The sequence below is a fragment of the Macrotis lagotis genome, chromosome 1, assembly GCF_037893015.1.
Source record: "Macrotis lagotis isolate mMagLag1 chromosome 1, bilby.v1.9.chrom.fasta, whole genome shotgun sequence".
Lineage (NCBI taxonomy): Eukaryota > Metazoa > Chordata > Mammalia > Peramelemorphia > Peramelidae > Macrotis > Macrotis lagotis.
Window position 1 is genome coordinate 880,741,043 of NC_133658.1, and position 18,559 is coordinate 880,759,601.

Below are 18,559 nucleotides of genomic sequence, written 5' to 3' on the forward strand. Positions count from 1 at the left end.
CAAGCTTAGGGGGAGAGAAAAAAGGTAGCAAGGTGCACCAGGGGGCCAAAAACTGGGCCTTGAAGACAGGAAGACCTGAGTTTAAATGGCTTCTGACACCAAGTGTCCTTTATCAAATCACATAATCTCAGTCCCTTATCTATCAAACTGGAATAATAACATCACCTCCTTCCAAGGGTTGCTAGAAGGATCAAATGAGAATACTGGTAAAAAAGTTCTGCGAATGTTAAAGGGCTCTATAAATGCTTCCTGTTACTATTATAAATTTTTTTTTAATTTTTAAAAAAAATTCTTTTTAGGTTTTTGCAAGACAAATGGGGTTAAGTGGCTTGCCCAAGACCACACAGCTAGGTAATCATTAAGTGTCTGAGGCGAGATTTGAATCAGGCACTCCTGACTCCAGGGCCGGTGCTCTACCCACTGAATCACCTAGCCGCCCCCTCTTATTATTATTATAAACTAAATTTTAATCCTATTGAGTTTGAACAGCAACTAGATGCAATGTAAAGCAGGAATGGGAGTCAGAGGCCTTCCGTTCCTGCCCTGCTCCTTATTCCTCCAATCACTCAGATTCCCAATCAGCAATCAGTCAACTGTCCATTTAGTAAATCCCCAATTCTAGGGACCACAGTCAGTGAGAAGGCATTGGAGAACCTGGATTCATTCCCAGATCATCACAGAAGGCAGCCAGAGTTGAAAATTTCACTCCCACTACCTGAAATGCAATTCAATTTGAATTGACCCCTGGGTTGTGCTGTTCTTTGAGGGCTGAAAGATGCAGTTGAACACATTTGGCATGCCAGGACTCGTCTTCTGCCCGGCATAGCGGGTGTCAAAAGCCATCATAGAGTGGGAAACCAGGTTTATGGACTTGGTTTGGTTGGAAAAACTCTCAAAAAGCAGCTTGCATTTCTTAAAGTCGAACCTAAGAGAGAGCACATGAAAATCACTGATTTTTCTAGTTCCCACATACACACACACACACACACACACACACACACAAACACAAAATTAATTGAAATATAAATATAAAATTCCTAAGGATAATCAGATCTCTAGAGACAGCAGGCACAATCAGCTCGTTCTTGCTTCTAACTTGATACTTCTGTAACCTCAAACAAATGACTTATTTTTTTTCACGGACTCTAAGTTGGAAAAAATGTCAGATGATACTTAGCTCAATCTGAGCCTGAGCAGAAATCCCCCACAAGGTCTTGGGTTCTTGTTTTTCAAAGATGATTTTTTCCACAGGGATATGATGACAAAAATTTAAAACCGCAAATTCATTATATCCCAAATATATTTGCATCAAAATTACTTGCCATAATCCTGAAAAGCTAAGGTAAAAGACTCATTTTTAATGCTTTTGATTTACAAGAGAGCTTTCCTCATCACAACTCTCCATATTACAGGAGAGAAAATTCAGAAATTATAAATGTCTTGCCTTTAGTCATTTTGTGTGACTCTAGTGATGAAGCTGAGGTCTTTGCCAAGTTTAATCCACATTTAAAAAATTATCTCCATGTGGGCTCTCCATCTACAATATCCTTTAAATAAGCCTGGTTTAGTTATTATACCAAAAGATGCATAAAAGTATCTTAAGAATCTACATGTGATATTCCATTCACTCCCGATTATCTCAGGATCACAGAGAGAAGATCACCTCATTACCAGGGGCAAGGACTGACTATATAGGAACAAGAAACTTCTCCTTCTGCCTCTTTCAATTCTGGCCCTTCATCAGCAATTTTGGGCATGACTACATCTTTCCTAAAGGGTCACTATGACTCATTAAGGAAAACAAATCAAAAAATTGTGTACAAAAATGACATTTTTACTGAACATAAATAGGACATCCATGAAAAAGGCACAGGGAGCTGCCTCCAGGTTCCTAACCCTCTTGACCCCTTATGTACTGCTTTCTGATGTGAAAAGGCAAATTTATACACCAAAATTCCCCTACCAGTAAAATCACCTGGCACTTTGGCTTTATCAGTTGTACCTTTCCAACCACTTAAGGTAAACAAATAGAGGCCTTGTCAAAACTCTAATGAACACAAATTAGTGGCAAATGGCAGTTCAAGTCATACCTGGCCAAGGATCCAGCCCCTTCTTTTCCTTTTTTGTCTTTAAGTTCTAGACTGACATTTACCATGTCAATAAGAAAACACATACAAGTGTAAACTTCACCACTCAGCACAGTCTGTAAAAGGAAAAATGATGGTCAGTCTATAGCCCAGATATTTTCAAAAATCTTCAGAAGAAAGTAAAGAAACCAACTTGTTTCTGACTCCCTCTGTTTTAGGGGGAATGTGAAGGATACATATCAGGTATAATTTGGGGAATGACACAGGGTTTCACTCACATGAATTCTGGGGTCTTGTAAATCATAAGGTCGCATAAATTCCTCAATGGGCTCTCCAAGGTTGTTTTCTAATAAACCACGAATTAGCTTGTATTTACATAAATCCAATGAACAGTGAACTGAGGATAGGTTGCCATGAATGGAAATATCTGGTACTGTATGACTTATTTCCCTAGGAAAAAAGAAAAGACAGCCACGGATAGCAAATCATCAGTTTAATAGTGACATTTTTGTATGACAACACAGAAGAAACAGACCCACCAAATGTAAAATCTTTGGGATTTCACCTGGTTAATGACATTTCTCAGAGTCAAATGGAAGTAAGAGCTGGACAAATTTAAGCAGTGGGTGATAAATGCTGTGTTATTTAAATTACAGAATAAGAATAAAACAGGGAGAGCAAGAAGAAGCCTGGGATTATAAGAGCATATAATTAAGTCTGGTTTTGTGAAATCTTGAATCTTCTCTGTGTCTCACTATCTCTGAAGAAAGGATGTTACCAGTACACTGGATTGTGATGAGATATCCCAAACAATTTGAGTTTTGTTGGAGGGAATGTATTTTGAATTTATCAAGCATGTTAATAATGCTTTGCTTCTCAGCTTTAAATGGTCCAAAAACACCTTCATGGCATGATCATTAACCTTAGCTTCTAATGAAGAGATTAAAATGTCCAGATTATTCATGAATCCTTTATATTTACTAAAATATAGAAAGTTACTCATCACTGAAGATTGTAGTTATTAGCTAATCTTCCTATACCTTAAATTTGTTTTTCAAGGCTCGTTCCTTAGCCTTCTGATGTATTTTTCTAGATTCCTTAGGAATTTTTTCTACTCATGTGACTGACTCTAAAATCTTATCTCTTGCCTTGACATTTTCTTCCCCTGCCTGACCATCAGGAATAATACCATTTGACATATCCATGGCAGGGAGCTATGGAGCTCTTGTCTCCTTCATCCAACCCTCACTACCCAGCTCCAACCAGGGACTGAATATCCCCTTCTCAGTTGGATGCAAGTCATTTGCCTTGTATTGCTTCCCTAGTCTCTCTGGCCCTTGCTACCTAGCTACCCTGATACTTTCTGTCCCAGCTCCTAAATATCATTTGACTGTCATGAACTAAACTTTCCTTTATGTCTCCCAGTGTGAATGTGTGAGCTCTCTGAGAGCAGAAACTGCCTTGCTTGCCTATCTATATCCCTTATTTGGCCCATGTTTGGTACATAGCAAGGGCTTAATGCTATTTTTTTGTTTTAAGACAGAATTTTTTTTTTTTAGGTTTTTGCAAGGCAAATGGGGTTAAGTGGCTTGCCCAAGGCCACACAGCTAGGTAATTATTAAGTGTCTGAGGCCACATTTGAACTCAGGTACTCCTGACTCCAGAGCCAGTGCTCTATTGGGTGCTATATCCACCACATCACCTAGCTGCCCCAAGGCAGAATATTTTTAAAACATTATTTCTATTTATTATGTATAGCTTGCTTTTTTCTCCAAATTGTAGCTTCCTACTTGGGTGATCTTTTTCCCAGCCTTTGTTTTCAGGGGTTTATTTTCTTTTGATTTTTAGTAAGTAGTACTTTATTTTTTCCAATTAGATATAAAATTACATGGTTTTTAATATTCAGTGTTTTAGGTTGAGTTCCAAATTTTGCTCTCTCCCTCCCATCCCTTTCTCTGAAGATGGAAAGCAATCTGACACAGGTTGATATATATGCAATCCTGTAAAACATATTTCCAGATTGGTCATGTTGTGAAAGAAGAAACAGAACAAAAGTGAAAAGTCATAAAAACAAATCAAAAAATAAAGTAAAAAAAAGTATGTTTTTCATCTACATTTAGATTCCCATGGTGCTTTCTGTTGTCTTTTGGAATTTTTTTGGATCAATACTGAGAAGAGTTAAATCTCTTGTAGTTGATCACACAGTGTTGCTGCTATGGTGTACAATGATCTCCTGGTTCTGCTCTCTTCACCCAGCACTAATTTATTTAAGTTTCTCCAGGTTTTTCTGAAATCTCCTTGCTCATCATCTTACAGCACAAAAGAATTCCATCACATTCATACACTACTTATTGAGCCATTCCCCAAAATTCTAATCTTTAGCACCAAAAAGAGCTGCTATGAATATTTTTGTACATGTGGGTCCTTTCCTCTTTTTATGATCTCTTTGGGATACAGAACTAGGAGTGGTTACTGCTGGATTAAAGGGGATGCATAGTTTTATTGCCCTTTGGGCACAGACTCAAATTGCTCTCCAAAATGGTTGGCTCAATTCACAATTCCACAAACAATCCATTAGTGTTTTGTCATATTAGTCAGTCTGGTAGGAGTTGTTTTAATTTGCATTTATCTAATTAATTGATTGAGAGCAATTTTTTTAGGTGTTTTTTTTTTTGCAAGGCAAACGGGGTTAAGTGGTTTGCCCAAGGCCACACAGCTAAGTAATTATTAAGTGTCTGAGACCGGATTTGAACCCAGGTACTCCTGACTCCAGGGCTGGTGCTTTATCCACTGCGCCACCTAGCCGCCCCTGAGAACAATTTTTTATATGACTATAAAGAGTTATAAATTCTTCATCTGAAAACTGCCTGTATATAACTTTTGACCATTTATCAACTGGGGAATGACTTGTATTCTTATACTTTGACTCAATTCTCTAAATATTTACAAAATTAGGCCTTTATCAGAAACACTTACTTGCAAAAATTGCTTCCTAACTTTTTGCTTTCCTCCTAATCTTGGTTATACTGGGTTTTGCAAAAACTTTTTAATATAATCAAAATTATACATTTTGCATTTCATAAAGTTCTCTAACTCTTGTTTGGTCATATTCTTCCCTTCTCCATAGATCTGACAGGTTAACTATTCTTGCTCTCCTAATTTGCTTTTGCTAGCACCCTTTATGTCTAAATCATGGAAATAAATGTTTTTCATTTCATTCTATTCCATCTCCCTCCTACACTCCAGACTGAATTTTCTTTTCTCACTAGACAAGGAAATGTGTCTAAAGCCAAGCTACAAAACTAGTTCCTCCTCCTCCTGATTTTCCCTGTTGATGGCAGCACCAATCTCTTAGCCACTCATATTTCATACTCCAGATAGCAGAACTAAAAGCAATGAATGAAAGCTTTTTTTTTTAGACCCAGTCTAAAAATTTTTCTAACAACAAAAGTTGTCCAAAAGTGGATTGTTCCACCCTTGGGAGGGGGTGAATATACTCTTCATCAGATGTCTTCAAGTAAAGGCTAGATGATAATGTGTAGAAAAAAATTCTCATTAAAGTGTGATGGGATGGACTAGATGGACCCTGAAGGAAGACCCTACCAACACTGAAGTTCTGAACTCAAGAGAAGTGACTTGGGCAAAAGAAGAAAATTTTATAACAGCATGAAATAGTAATAAATGCTCACATTACTGGAGCCCTCTAGAATTTATAGAAGATTTTTGTCACAACAATCCTGAGAATTGGGCATTGCCAGCATTAATATCACTGCCATCTTACCAACAGCAGATCTGAGTCTAAGCAAGAAGTTTAATAACTTAACAAAGGTCACAGAGCTAACAAATGACAAATTGCAAACTGAATGCATGAAGGGGAAACATTACTTGGCAAAAATCAAATATAAGTCAAAAGATCTGAGTTCAAAGGCTAGTTTGGTCACTTACTAGCTATATTACCTCTAGATCTCGTCTTGCTCACCCATTCTAATTACTTCTCAGGGCAGTTCTAGGGACCATATTCAACAATAAATATAAAGCACTTTGTAAATTATATGCATCCTATAAATATCAATTATAATTACTGCAACCCAAATTTTCTTACTCTGAAATCATGCTTAATCTTTTTTTCTTTTCTTTTAAAATTAGCATCACAGGGGCAGCTGGGTGGCATAGTGGATAAAGCACAGGCCCTAGAGTCAGGAGTACCTGGGTTCAAATCTGGTCTCAGACACTTAATAATTACCTAGCTGTGTGGCCTTGGGCAAGCCACTTAACTCCATTTGCCTTGCAAAAACTTAAAACAAAAAACCTAAAATTAGCATCACAAACAAAACCAATGTAACCAAAATTGAAAGGAAAGCAGGAAACTGGGGGAAAATTTATAGCAAGTTTCTCTAGTAAAGGTCTCATTTATCAGGGTTATAGGAAACAGCCAAATTTATAAAAATAAGCGGTCAAAAGTTAAGAATAGGCAGTTTTCAGAAGGAAAAAAATCATATTTTCAAAATCATTATAAATTATAATTTAAAAATCATTATATTTTAAAAAGCTCTAGATCATTACTGATAAAAGAAATGAAAATGAAAACAACTTCGAGATCCTACCTCACACTTATCAGATTGGCTAATGTGACAGAAAAGGAAAATGTCAAATACTGCAGGGGATAAGGAAAAATAGGGACATATTGCTACTGGTCCAACCATTTTGGAGAAAAATTGGAACCAGGCCCAAAGAGTTAAAAAACCCAGTGATACCACTAACTAGGTCTATATCCCAAATAGACTGAAGGAAAAAAAAAAGCATCTCTAAGTATAAAAAATTTATATTAGGGGCGGCTAGGTGGTGTAGTGGATAAAGCACCGGCCTTGGAGTCAGGAGTACCTGAGTTCAAATCCGGTCTCAGACACTTAATAATTACCTAGCTGTGTGGCCTTGGGCAAGCCACTTAACCCCATTTGCCTTGCAAAAATCTAAAAAAAAAAAAAAATTAGCATTTTTTGTTATGGCAAAGAACTGAAAACAGAGGGGATGTACATCAACTGGGGAATGGCTGAATATGATTGCAATAGAATATCATTGAGCTGAAAAGCAGGTTTCAGAAAACCTAAGAAGAATTATGTAAACTGATACAAAGTGAAGAGGGTAGAACCGGATGAACATTGTCCACAGAAACAGCAATATTGTAATGATGAACAACTGTGAAAGACTTAGCTGCTCTGATCAATATAATGTGCCACAAAAATTCCAAAGGACCCATGATGAAAAATGCTACCCATCTCGAGAAAGAGAATAAACTCTGAGTGCAGACTGGAGCATATTTTTTTCACTTTTTTTTTAATCCTTCTTGGTATTTTTTTATTTTAACATGGCTAAAATAGAAATGTTTTACATGACTTCACATGTAAAATGGCTATCCTATTGCTTGCTCTCTCAATGCACAGGAAAGGCCTTGTAGGAAGTAAAAGAATCTGGAACTCAAAATTTAAATAAGTGAATACTAAAAATAACTTTTTTAAAAATAGCATCACTGTCATGATTATTAGCCCAAAAATGAAACGTTCCCTTTACTCACAGATTTGAAATAGTTCCAAGTTTGCTTTGATGACTTAATTAAACTCATATTAAGCAGAAGCCAAGTGCAAAAGGCCCTTTTTAGGTTATTATGAAAACTATAGCTCTGAAAGATGTCAAGAGAAAACATCAAGCTTTTAATACAATGGTAGCTGAAGTAAAGGGCATAAGTAAGTCTGGAAAAGAGAGGAAGGTAGGAAGAATATTAGGGAGAAAAAGAGTAGTCTACCTTCTATAAATGTCTGTGATGAAGTTTTCTCAGATATATCCTGAATATGCAGTGAAAAACTGAGAGAGAATAGAGACCTGACTAGCTGTTCTGGGGGCACTGAGTAGGATTAAGTTAAGGACAACAGAGACAAGTAAAGACAGGAACACAGGCGAACCACATGACCTCCCTGAGCTCCAGACCCCAAGGGAATCATCAGGCCCTAAGGTCTGACATAATGTGCGTCACTGAAGAAGGCAACAGTGCTGAGGTAGCATGCTGAGGTAGCAACACACACACACACACACACACACACACACACACACACACACACACCACAGACACAGACAGACACACACACACACGCACACACACACACACGCGCGCGCACGCGCGCACATGCACACCACCCCCCACCACCCCCCACCAACCAGGCCCCTGCCATTTCTCAGCTACAGGACTCTGGTCAAATCTTTTAATCTCATGAGCCTCAATTCCTACTGCATAGAATGATGATAACACCTACACAGGATTGTTGAAAAGCTAAAAAAAAAAAAATCACTTTACAACCTTTAAAGCACTATATAAATATAAGTAATGATAATTAAGCATCACATATCTAAGTAAGTTTTTGTCAGTGCTAGTTCATTAAAACAAATGACAGTATATGTATTTTAGATAATGAGATAGGTAGGGTATACATTTTAAGAAAAGCATAATGGAAATGAAAACAGAAGGCTTAATTTCTAAGAAACAAAGTTCTTGCAGGAATGCTAAGAAAGTAAAAACAAAATACAGATAGAGGCAACTATAACTGAAAATCATCCAGAAATTAGTTCAATAACAGAAAAGAATGAATTACATAGCACTCTAAGGAGAGAAGAGAAATTGTATTAATAACTCAAAGAAACTAAGAATGTGATAATGATTTACCTAAAAACAGCCATTTCATAAGAAAACAGACAGACAGAAAGAATAGTACTATCAGGAGTTTAACTACTTTAAATTGAAAATGGTACAAGATGGGCAGCTAGTTGGCACAGTGGATAGAGCACTGGCCCTGGAGTCAGGAGGACCCAAGCACAAATCCCACCTCAGACACTTAACACTTAGCTTTGTAACTGTGATCAAGTCACTTAACCCCATTGCCTTGCAAAAAAACCCCCAAAAACAAAAAACAAGAAAAGAAAAAGGTACAAGAATAAAGTATTAAGACTTGTCATTGTCACATAAAAAAATTAGTCTCACTATTTCAGTATCCTTCATCCTTCATCTAAATACAAGTTTCAAATATAGCTGTTCTTAATCAAGACTGCAATCTCAAGTAGGAGCTCAGACATATGGAACACAAGTGAACCAGTTCCTAGGAATTTGAAAATATTATGGGAGACTAGAGCACTGGTCCCAATGAATGAACTTGGAAAAATGAACATGACATAATGCAACTGATCCAAAAGGCTCCAGGTAAAGCACCTGGAGACTTGGGACAAATAATTCATAAGTAATAATGATGAAAGTAATAGCTTCCATCATGCGTCATCTCCTTTGATCCTCACACCACCCCAAGGGGAAGCTAAAGTAGGCATTATTTTCCAGCAAAAAAAGAACTAAGGCTCAGCAGAGGTGAAACAACCCATTTGTAGTTAGCCAATGAGGAAATGTCCACAGCGGGCTGAGCACTTGGGTCTCTCCTTACTCCACATCTGTTTTGTGCTGTAAGGGACTGCTCATGAGGGCCCCTGGAGCCTGTCGGCAATCTACAGGGTTTAGCTCATTGAATTCAATCAATACAATTACTCAAAGAGTAAAAACTCACTTGTCCAAATTCCTTTCCACCTGCAATTTCAGTCTACAGGGCTCAGTCAGGAGGCTTCCACCTGTTTGTCTGACAGAGTAGGATGAAAAGGTCAGATCACCACTGTTATTTTCCAAAGCCTTAGAATATTCCCGGGGCTGTCTCTCAGCAGCAAAGATGTCCATGTCCTGCAGATCCACAACAATACAGTCCAGCAAGCAAATATAATCTTCTGCAAAGGGCCAAAGAGAGGGACAGGATTAAAAACCCTGGACTCCCAAGCAGGGAGTCCTTGCCTGGGAAAGACTATACCAGAAGTCTGGTTTTCCTTTTGTACCTTTCACCTCTTGAACTCCCTACCCTGGGCCAGCTACAAAGCCAGGCAATGATCTTTGTATAGAAACAGAAAATGTCAGAATAAGAGACATCAGTTGTTATCTAGTCTTGCCCCAAATCCAAGTATACCGCCCCCCCCAACATCCTCACCAAATGACCATCTAGCTTCTCTTAAAGACTTTCAATCTGGAAAGAATAAGGAAACTCATTATGGCACAATGTCAAGAAGAATGTGAAAGTCCTGTTCTACCCTACCCTGCTCAAACTAGAACCGAATTAATATATGCAGTTACAGGCATCACACTTTTTTTGGGGTGGAAGGTTTTGCAAGACAATGGGGTTAAATGACTTGCCCAAGGTCACATAGCTAGGTAATTCTTAAGTGTCTGAGTCTGGATTTGAACTCAGGTCCTCCTGACTCTAGGGCCTGTGTTCTATCCACTGCACCACCTAGCTGCCCCGGCACCATACTTTAGGAACAATATAAAGGTGAGGCACTAAGATGTTGAGAAGATACTATGCCATCAAGGGTTCAAGATGCTTTGTCCCAGAGAAGAATAGACTCTATAGGGGACAGAGTCTTCAAATAGTTTAAGGATTATGATGTGGAAGAGAGATTATATTTGTTCTACCTGACCTCCAAGAACAGATATAGAAACAATGGATGGAAGCTTCATAGAGAAAAGGGAGGAAAGGAGGGAAGGAACAAGCATTTATTAAATTGCCTACTAGATGCCAAGATTTACAAATATCATCCTGGGAAATAGGTAGTGTTCTTATCTCCATTTTACAGTAGAGGAAACTAAGGCAAGAAGAGGTGAAGTGACTTGCCCAGGGTCACACAACTGGTGAATGTTAGACTCTCTGACTCTTGGCCCAGTGCTCCATCCCCTGATCTACCTAACTGCATCAATCTTTCAGAAGACACCTCTCCTTCCAAATAAGAGCTATTTTGGCATTTTTGAGTAGTCTGTTGACCTCTTCCTAAGAATGAGATGATTTCATCCAAATCAAGAAGGGCTCCTCCTATCTTTGAAGAGTTTTAAGCTATCCCAAAGCCTCACTTTGTCTCCAGTCTTAAAGGAACCCAGCCTCTTCTTTCAGCTGACCCCTGCCTACTCCCTACTGTCAAACCATCCTGTCTTACCCTGTACCCCAGCCTAAGCCTTCTTTCTCTCATTCTCTCATCTCATGACACTCTTGACCCCTACCCTCAAACTGCACCCATGATGACTCCCCACTCTCCAGTGGGCAAGTACAGGGAGAGGAGGACGGCCCCTGAGCAGACTCAGAGGTCAGGAGTGTCAGCTCACCACATCCATCATTGAAGGGCGCCTCGAGCCTCCTCAGTCTAAATACAACCACTTTACTTCACCCAGAGACTCCACATAGCATGTTAACAAACTTGTTCATTCAACTTTCTAGTCCACAGCAGATGGAGGCAGCACACAAGAAGGCCATCAGGTTTGGGGCAAAGACCCACCACCAAAGAGAGCTATAAGACTGACAAAGCTGGAAGCAAGAGACAGAAACACTCTGAACAGCAGACGGTTGTCTGCCTGCCCCTGAGGAGCTGAGTGGAAGTCAGGGGATGTTGAAGCACCCAGACTCCACTTCCCCTGCAGCCCCCATCAGGGAAGCACTACTAGTAGAGATGGAACCAACTGGACTATTACTCCACATTGGCCTACTTGCATGAATGGGACACTTTCTAAGCCTTGCACACTTCTAATACCACAGGTTTCTGCTTCTAACTGTTAAGAAATCATGGATGGGGGTGGCTAGGTGGTGCAGTGGAGAGAGCACTGACCCTGGAGTCAGAAGTACCTGAGTTCAAATCCAGCCTCAGACACTTAATAATTACTTAGCTGTGTGGCCTTGGGCAAGCCACTTATAACCCCATTTGCCCTGCAAAAACCTAAAAAAAAAAACCATGGATGTCAAGTTGACTGAAGCCCTGCATGTTAAGCACCAAATCACTTAATCAGGTTGATGATAAGAAACTGGGTAAATGGAAAGGCTTCTGCAGAACTAACAGAAGAAAAGCTACATGCACTAATTGGCTGCTATTATAGCAAAGAATTCTGGACCAAAGAAGAAAGTCAGAAGATCATATATCTATCTCCAAGTACTTGAAAAGCAAAAGTACAGGAGAAAGAATCACATTGCTATCCCTGGTCCCAGTGGACAGAACAAGTGTAAACTAAAAAGAGAGCAGACAAGTTGGCTTTAATATCATAAAAGACTTGCCGATGATCAGAGCTTCCCAAAGACTAACTCCCCTTCCTCCCATGGCTAAAGGGGCCTTCTGGATACACTCCCCAAGTGCTCTATGTTTTAAATCCCTGGCTCCTCAACACATGGCACACAGCAGTCACTCAACAACTGCATCCTGCCTAGTTGGTGACTGCACATGTACTCCCCCTCCCTGGAAGACTAGAAACAGTTAACTAGATAGGCACCTGTGACATCCAATGTATAAACCTCTTGTGTCCTCTAGAGTAGTATTAAAACAGAGGAAAGTTTAACTCTTTCATCAAACTGACAAAATATTTGACTGACTGTACTCAGCAGTCGAATCAATGCACTTGGTCAGAAAAGGTTGTTTTCCCTGCCCTTCCTGAGTAGCTTTCTTGTTCACTCACCTGGACTACTGGGCACATGGCCAACAGGGGACTGAGCCTGCTGCCCTGGCAGAGTGGTCAGAGAAGTGGCTGTGGGTTCATTCTTCAGGCGCACCGTGCTGGTTCCAGCAGGTGTCATGAAGAGCCCCTCTGACAGGGGACCCTTGGAGTCTTCAGCACTTGCTGTTTTCTTCATGCTGTGTTTGGGAGTGCTCAAAGGGGAAGACAAAGGGGCAGATTCCTAAGATTGAAAAAAAAATAAAACTAAAATACAGAAATTAGGGGGTGGGTTGGGAGGGGCAGGAATGAAAATTATGATGTCTTTGATGTTCTCAGGAAATCCCAGGACTTAGGAACCACCTGGAATTCAATTCAAAAACTGATTTGTGATTTTTATTAATTTTTTTTTTTTAGGTTTTTGTAAGGCAAACAGGGTTAAGTGGCTTGCACAAGGCCACACAGCTAGGTAATTATTAAGTGTCTGAGACTGGATTTGAACTCAGGTACTCCTGACTCCAGGGCCGGTGCTTTATCCACTACACCACCTAGCTGCCCCGATTTGTGACTTTTAAATTGCAATAGTGTTTCTATACTATGAAATAACCAGATTCCTCTTGCATCTTTTTTTTTCTTTCCCATATTTATTACAATCAGAAAATGATTTTCCACCCACTATGTCTTTTTCTCTTAGTTTTATAGAATAATAAAATTAGTCACCTTTGAAAAGATCCTGGACAGTAAATATAAAAAAAACCCTTTTATATTTACGAGTCCATCTGTAAAACACATCACTAAGTAAAATTTATTAATGTGTTTTGCACATAATAGACAATTTATATTTGCTAAATTTTAATTTATAGTTGGGAAACCTTCCCTTTGCTGATTTTTCAGGAACTCAAGTATCTTTCATCTCTGCATTGTCTAGTCTGCTGCTTAAAATATATAAACAGTTCGAGAAGAAATTATTTTATGGTTCTCATGGAATAGGATACATGAACCAAGGACTAGGGGAGATCACTAAGAAAAAGAAAAAAGAGGCAGATACAAAATATTCAGACTTGCTCCCAATAAAACATAAATTTATGTAAAACAATTCCAAACACACAGAAATATTGATATTCAAGGGCAAACAACTCCAACTCTTTCAGGTTCAATTTCAGGATGATTTCCTGTTCTCAACCACTGGAATTCCTATTAGAAGAACAGCACACATGCAAACTATTAGCAAATCGCAATGCAAAGCAAGCTTTAGTGGAAGCTGGAGGGAAGTAATCACCCAATTCTTTATTCATTTATTAAATACTTACTCTATGGCAATAATTAGGGATACTTCCTAGATAGATTTCTCTGAAATACAAAGTACACACCAAGAGAAACACCCCAAACTTCCCTTATGGAATTCCACAGAATGATCAGTGAAATGGGACAAGATGAATGTTTTTGGGTTTTTAAACAGAATTTTAAGAGACAAAAATATCAAGAAAAATCTATTTAGGGTAAAAAAGGTAAAAGGTTCTTTGAAGTTATTGGGGAGAATTTTCAAATATGGGAAATTAATTACAGATAACACAAGAAAGAAGTAGACTTCTCTATGGGATGAAATATCTGTAAGATTTTTATTCTTTAGTTGATAATACATAAATTAACTGCTGAATCCCATAAGGTTTATCAGAATTCAGGAGGATGTCAAAAAAGGATATTATACTATTATACCTTGAAGTACAAATGATCCTTGTATGTACTGCCACTTAAAATCAAATCCTCAAAAACAAATACAGGGAAACAATTTTCATTAAAACAGTATGAAATACTCTTATTTAGTTTATTAGAGAAAACAGAATCCCCCTCATAAACATATTAAGTTCAGTATGATCTACTCCAGTCAGAAACACACCACTATAACTTACTTTAAATGAATTATATGAAAATTCAAGTTAACTAAACAATCTAAGGGGCATTTCACTCCACCAAAAGATTTTTCACTTTCTAAAAGCATGTTATCAGCGGGTTCTACTGTGGAAACTTGGGCATGTCCCTTCATTACTTTTTTAAAATTTTAATTATTTATTTATTCTTATTTTTGTGCAAATGATTTTTTTATACATTACTAAAATATTCTTGTTTAAGAGTAAAAATAATACCCCCTCCCCCCCAAATATAGAACTGCATGAGCAATGAAGTAAAGGAAAGAGAAAAAAATTAAAATTAAAAATAAAGATAATAATAATAATAATAATAATGATGATGATGATTATGATAATGGCAGCCAGGTGGCGCAGTGGACAGAGCACCAGTCCTGGAGCCAGGAGCACCCAAGCCCAAATCTAGCCCCAGACACCCAACAATCACCCAGCTGTGTGACCCTGGGCAAGCCACCCCAACCCTACTGTCCTGCAAAAAACAAACAAAAAAATAAAGATGTAATAATCATAATCATAATAATAGAAGGGGAGGCCTGGTGGCACACTGGACAGAGAACTGGCCCTGGAGCCAGGGTCACCTGGGTCCAAATCTGGCCTCAGTCACCCAACAATCACCCAGCTGTGCCACCCCAGGCAAGCCACCCAAACCCATTTGCCCTGCAAACCCCCCCAAAATAATAACAACAATAATAATAATAATAGTAATAATAATAATAATAATAATAATAATAATAATTGTGCTTCAGTCTGTGTTCCAACACCTCCAGCTCTGTCGCAGGTGTATCACATTCTTTATAAGTCCATCATAAAAACTACTTCCATATTTTTCTACCGTTGCCATTGCTGATTGCAACTCCCTCCATTCATACTTCCCCACTACCATATACTATATTTTCTCTCTCCTTTCACTCTGTCCCTCTTCTTAAATGTGCTGTAGGGTAGCTGAGTGGCAAAGCAGACAGATCCCTGATCCTGGGGCCAAGAGGCCCTGAGCCCACATACCACCCCTTAGGCCCAGCATCCACTTGGCCCTATGGTCCCAGACAAGTCATCCAATCCCAGCCCCATGCAAGAAGTAAAAAAAGAAAATGTGTTATATCTGACCACTCTCCCCGCCACGGTCCATCCTCTCCTCCATCACTCACATCCCCCCCCTTCCCCCTGTCCCCCTTCTCTCCTTACTTTAGATATCTATACCCCATTGAGTATATATGCTGTTTCCTCTCCTAGCCACCTCTGATGACAGCGAAGGTTCCCTCATTCCCCCTTGCCTCCCCCCTGCCACATCATTGCAATAGCTCATTGTAATAAAGAAAAATCTTATTATATGAAACAGTTTAGCCTATTCCACCTCTCCTTTCTTTCTCCCATTACATTTCCCTTTTAGCCATTGACTCCATTTTTACACTATATTACATCTTCAAATTCAGCTCTCTCCTGTGCTTCATATATAAAAGCTCCTTCTACCTGCTCTATTAAATGAGAAGGTTCATATAAGTATTATCAGTATCATTTTTCTATGCAGGAATACATGTAGTTCATCATCATTAAGTCCCTTATATTTTCCCCTTCTCTTCCACTCTCTATGCTTCACCTGAGTCCTGCATTTGAAGATCAAACTTTCTGTTCAGCTCTGGATATTTCAACAGGAACATTTGAAATTCCCCTGGTTCATTGAAAGTCCATCTTTTTCCCCTGGAAGAGGACATTCAGTTTTGCTGGGTAGTTGATTCTTGGTTGCATTCTAAGCAGTTTTGCCTTCCAGAATATTATATTCCAAGCCCTACGAGCTTTTAATGCAGTTGTTGCTAAGTCCTGTGTGATTCTGACTGCAGCTCCACAATATTTGAATAGTGTTCTTCTGGCTGCTTATAGCCTTCATTATTTTTCTAAAACAACTCAAATTGAACAAACCCTGAAGTTCCTTCCAGACTTTATTTGAGCCTATGATTTGCCAGCAAGGAAATTATGCACGATAATATTTAAAGTTCAATTAAATTTGGAAATGTGAAAATAAATAAATGCTGAATAAATAGGAAGACCTCAAAGAGAAGTTTTATTACGTAAAATAACTTAAGGTGAACAGCATGTAATAGTCTAAGACCTTCTGATCAAAAAGTAAAACAAAAAGAGTGGGGGGAGCATAACTATAAAACAGTTCATTCTATGGTACTTAAGTACATGAAAGGAGGTCCAAGAGAGATAGGCCTCATAATAAATTCTATTCTACAATGGAATTCTACAGCTGAATGCCTGTTTTATACAAGACACAATGCTAAGTATTACAGATACAAAAACAAAGTACAAAGCAGCTACTCTATTCAAGGAGTTTACATTCTACAGGAGGGAAACAGTTTTCTGTTGTGTACAAGGTGTGATTGTAGCAATCAAATTTCCTTCATTCTCATTACCAACAGCTTAGAACCCAAATATTATATATTCAAATATATAGTATTTCCAGAGCTGCTGGTATGCAATGTGCCTCAAATGTTCATCTTTTTAAACATTTACTCACAAGGATGCTAGAATCATATCTATTGGAGAGCCAAAGGAGAATGTGAGATTTCAGTTGAAGTGACTGCAGAACCAGCAACAATGATTAGCATAAGAAAGCTACAGATCTTTAAAGGCATGTGTGACCAGTAATAGTTGGCCACAGCTCTGGTATCAATGAGATAGCCATGAACAAAGCAGAGGAAAATTTACAGTACACAGGTAAATGCTCTGAGGCAAAGGTTCAGACCAATTTGGATGGCCACTGTCTCTAGAAGGTGAAGGTGGACGTGCCTTTTATAGATCCTGGATCCTCCTAGTTCTGCTGCTTTTCAGAAATAGCCACCTGAGGAACTAGGTCACTTATTTTTAAATTTTTTTTGTTTTTCTTTTGCAAAGCAATGGGGTTAAGTGACTTGCCCAAGGTCACACAGCTAGGTAATTAAGTGGCTGGCACTGGATTTGAACTCAGGTCCTCCTGACTCTAGGGCCAGTGCTCTATTAACTGAGTCACCTAATTGCCCCCAGATCACTCATTTTAACAATGTTAAGTGACTTAAAATTTTTTCACATCTTCTCTTAGGACAGTGTCTGCAGAGCAGTAAAGGTTGCAACAAAGAGAAATTTTCTCTTTCCTGTAAAGTCAAAAGACAGCTATAAACAAGAAAGAGAAAGAACCAGTCCAAACTCAGGACACAAGGTTCAAGTCCCTCTCTGACAGGAACTGGCTGTGATTCTGGACCAACACTTGCATTCTTAGTATCCCAGGGAACTCTCAGATTACAAGTTACAGATGAGAGATAGAAGATTCCCACACAGACCAAGTCACAGATCTGGACCTGCTCTGCTCCATCTCTGCCAAAGAAAACTCCAACTTTGGAACCAAAATATTCTTAACCTGATTAATCAATCACTTTACTTGACAGCTCAGAAGATTTTTATCTATTTCCAAAAGAGTGTATTTATCCTAAAATACTGAAAATCTTCTAAAAACTATACTGCAAAGGCTAAAGTTGATTCTCAAAGAATTCCAGACCTGGATGACATAATAGATAGAATTCTGGATTTGGGAGACATGGACTCTGGATTCAAATCCTACCTCAGTCACTTTCTCACTGAATAACCTGGGCAAGTCATTTCACCTTTAATGATTTCAGGATGCCTTTCTGCAAAATAGGAAGAATAACACTGGTAGTAGCTAGATCTTAAGATAGTTCAAAGGGTAAATAAAAATGCTGCAGCTCTCATTATTATTAATATAGTCAGGACGGAAAATGTGCACAGCCATCCACAGTATCTGCCTTTGAATAACAACTCCTATTCAGATTTAGAAATGATGATCTGATGATTTAAAAAATTAAAAAGTCACACTTGATACTAGGGAAAACCAAGTTAGAAAATCTTGAGGAGCAGTCAATAACTATCCACAGAAACAACTTCTCAGCAAGAATGCTTTTCTTTAGTGCTGTACATTATGTCAGGGCAATCATTCATGAAGAAATTATTCAAATTAAATTTTTAAA

The 18,559-nt window shown here is 38.6% G+C and overlaps 1 protein-coding gene across 5 annotated transcripts in view; it reads right to left on the reverse strand.

The window, feature by feature from the left end:
* VPS13D (vacuolar protein sorting 13 homolog D) overlaps positions 1–18,559 on the reverse strand; it is a 349,290-nt gene that overhangs the window by 250,842 nt on the left and 79,889 nt on the right. For all 5 annotated transcript variants that reach the window (XM_074218409.1, XM_074218411.1, XM_074218410.1 and 2 more), the window contains 5 exons: positions 12,643–12,862; positions 9,683–9,893; positions 2,366–2,537; positions 2,091–2,203; positions 716–925 (listed from right to left, as the gene is read on the reverse strand). In XM_074218409.1, the coding sequence (XP_074074510.1) occupies positions 716–925; positions 2,091–2,203; positions 2,366–2,537; positions 9,683–9,893; positions 12,643–12,862 (926 nt within the window). The remainder of the gene's footprint in view (positions 1–715; positions 926–2,090; positions 2,204–2,365; positions 2,538–9,682; positions 9,894–12,642; positions 12,863–18,559) is intronic.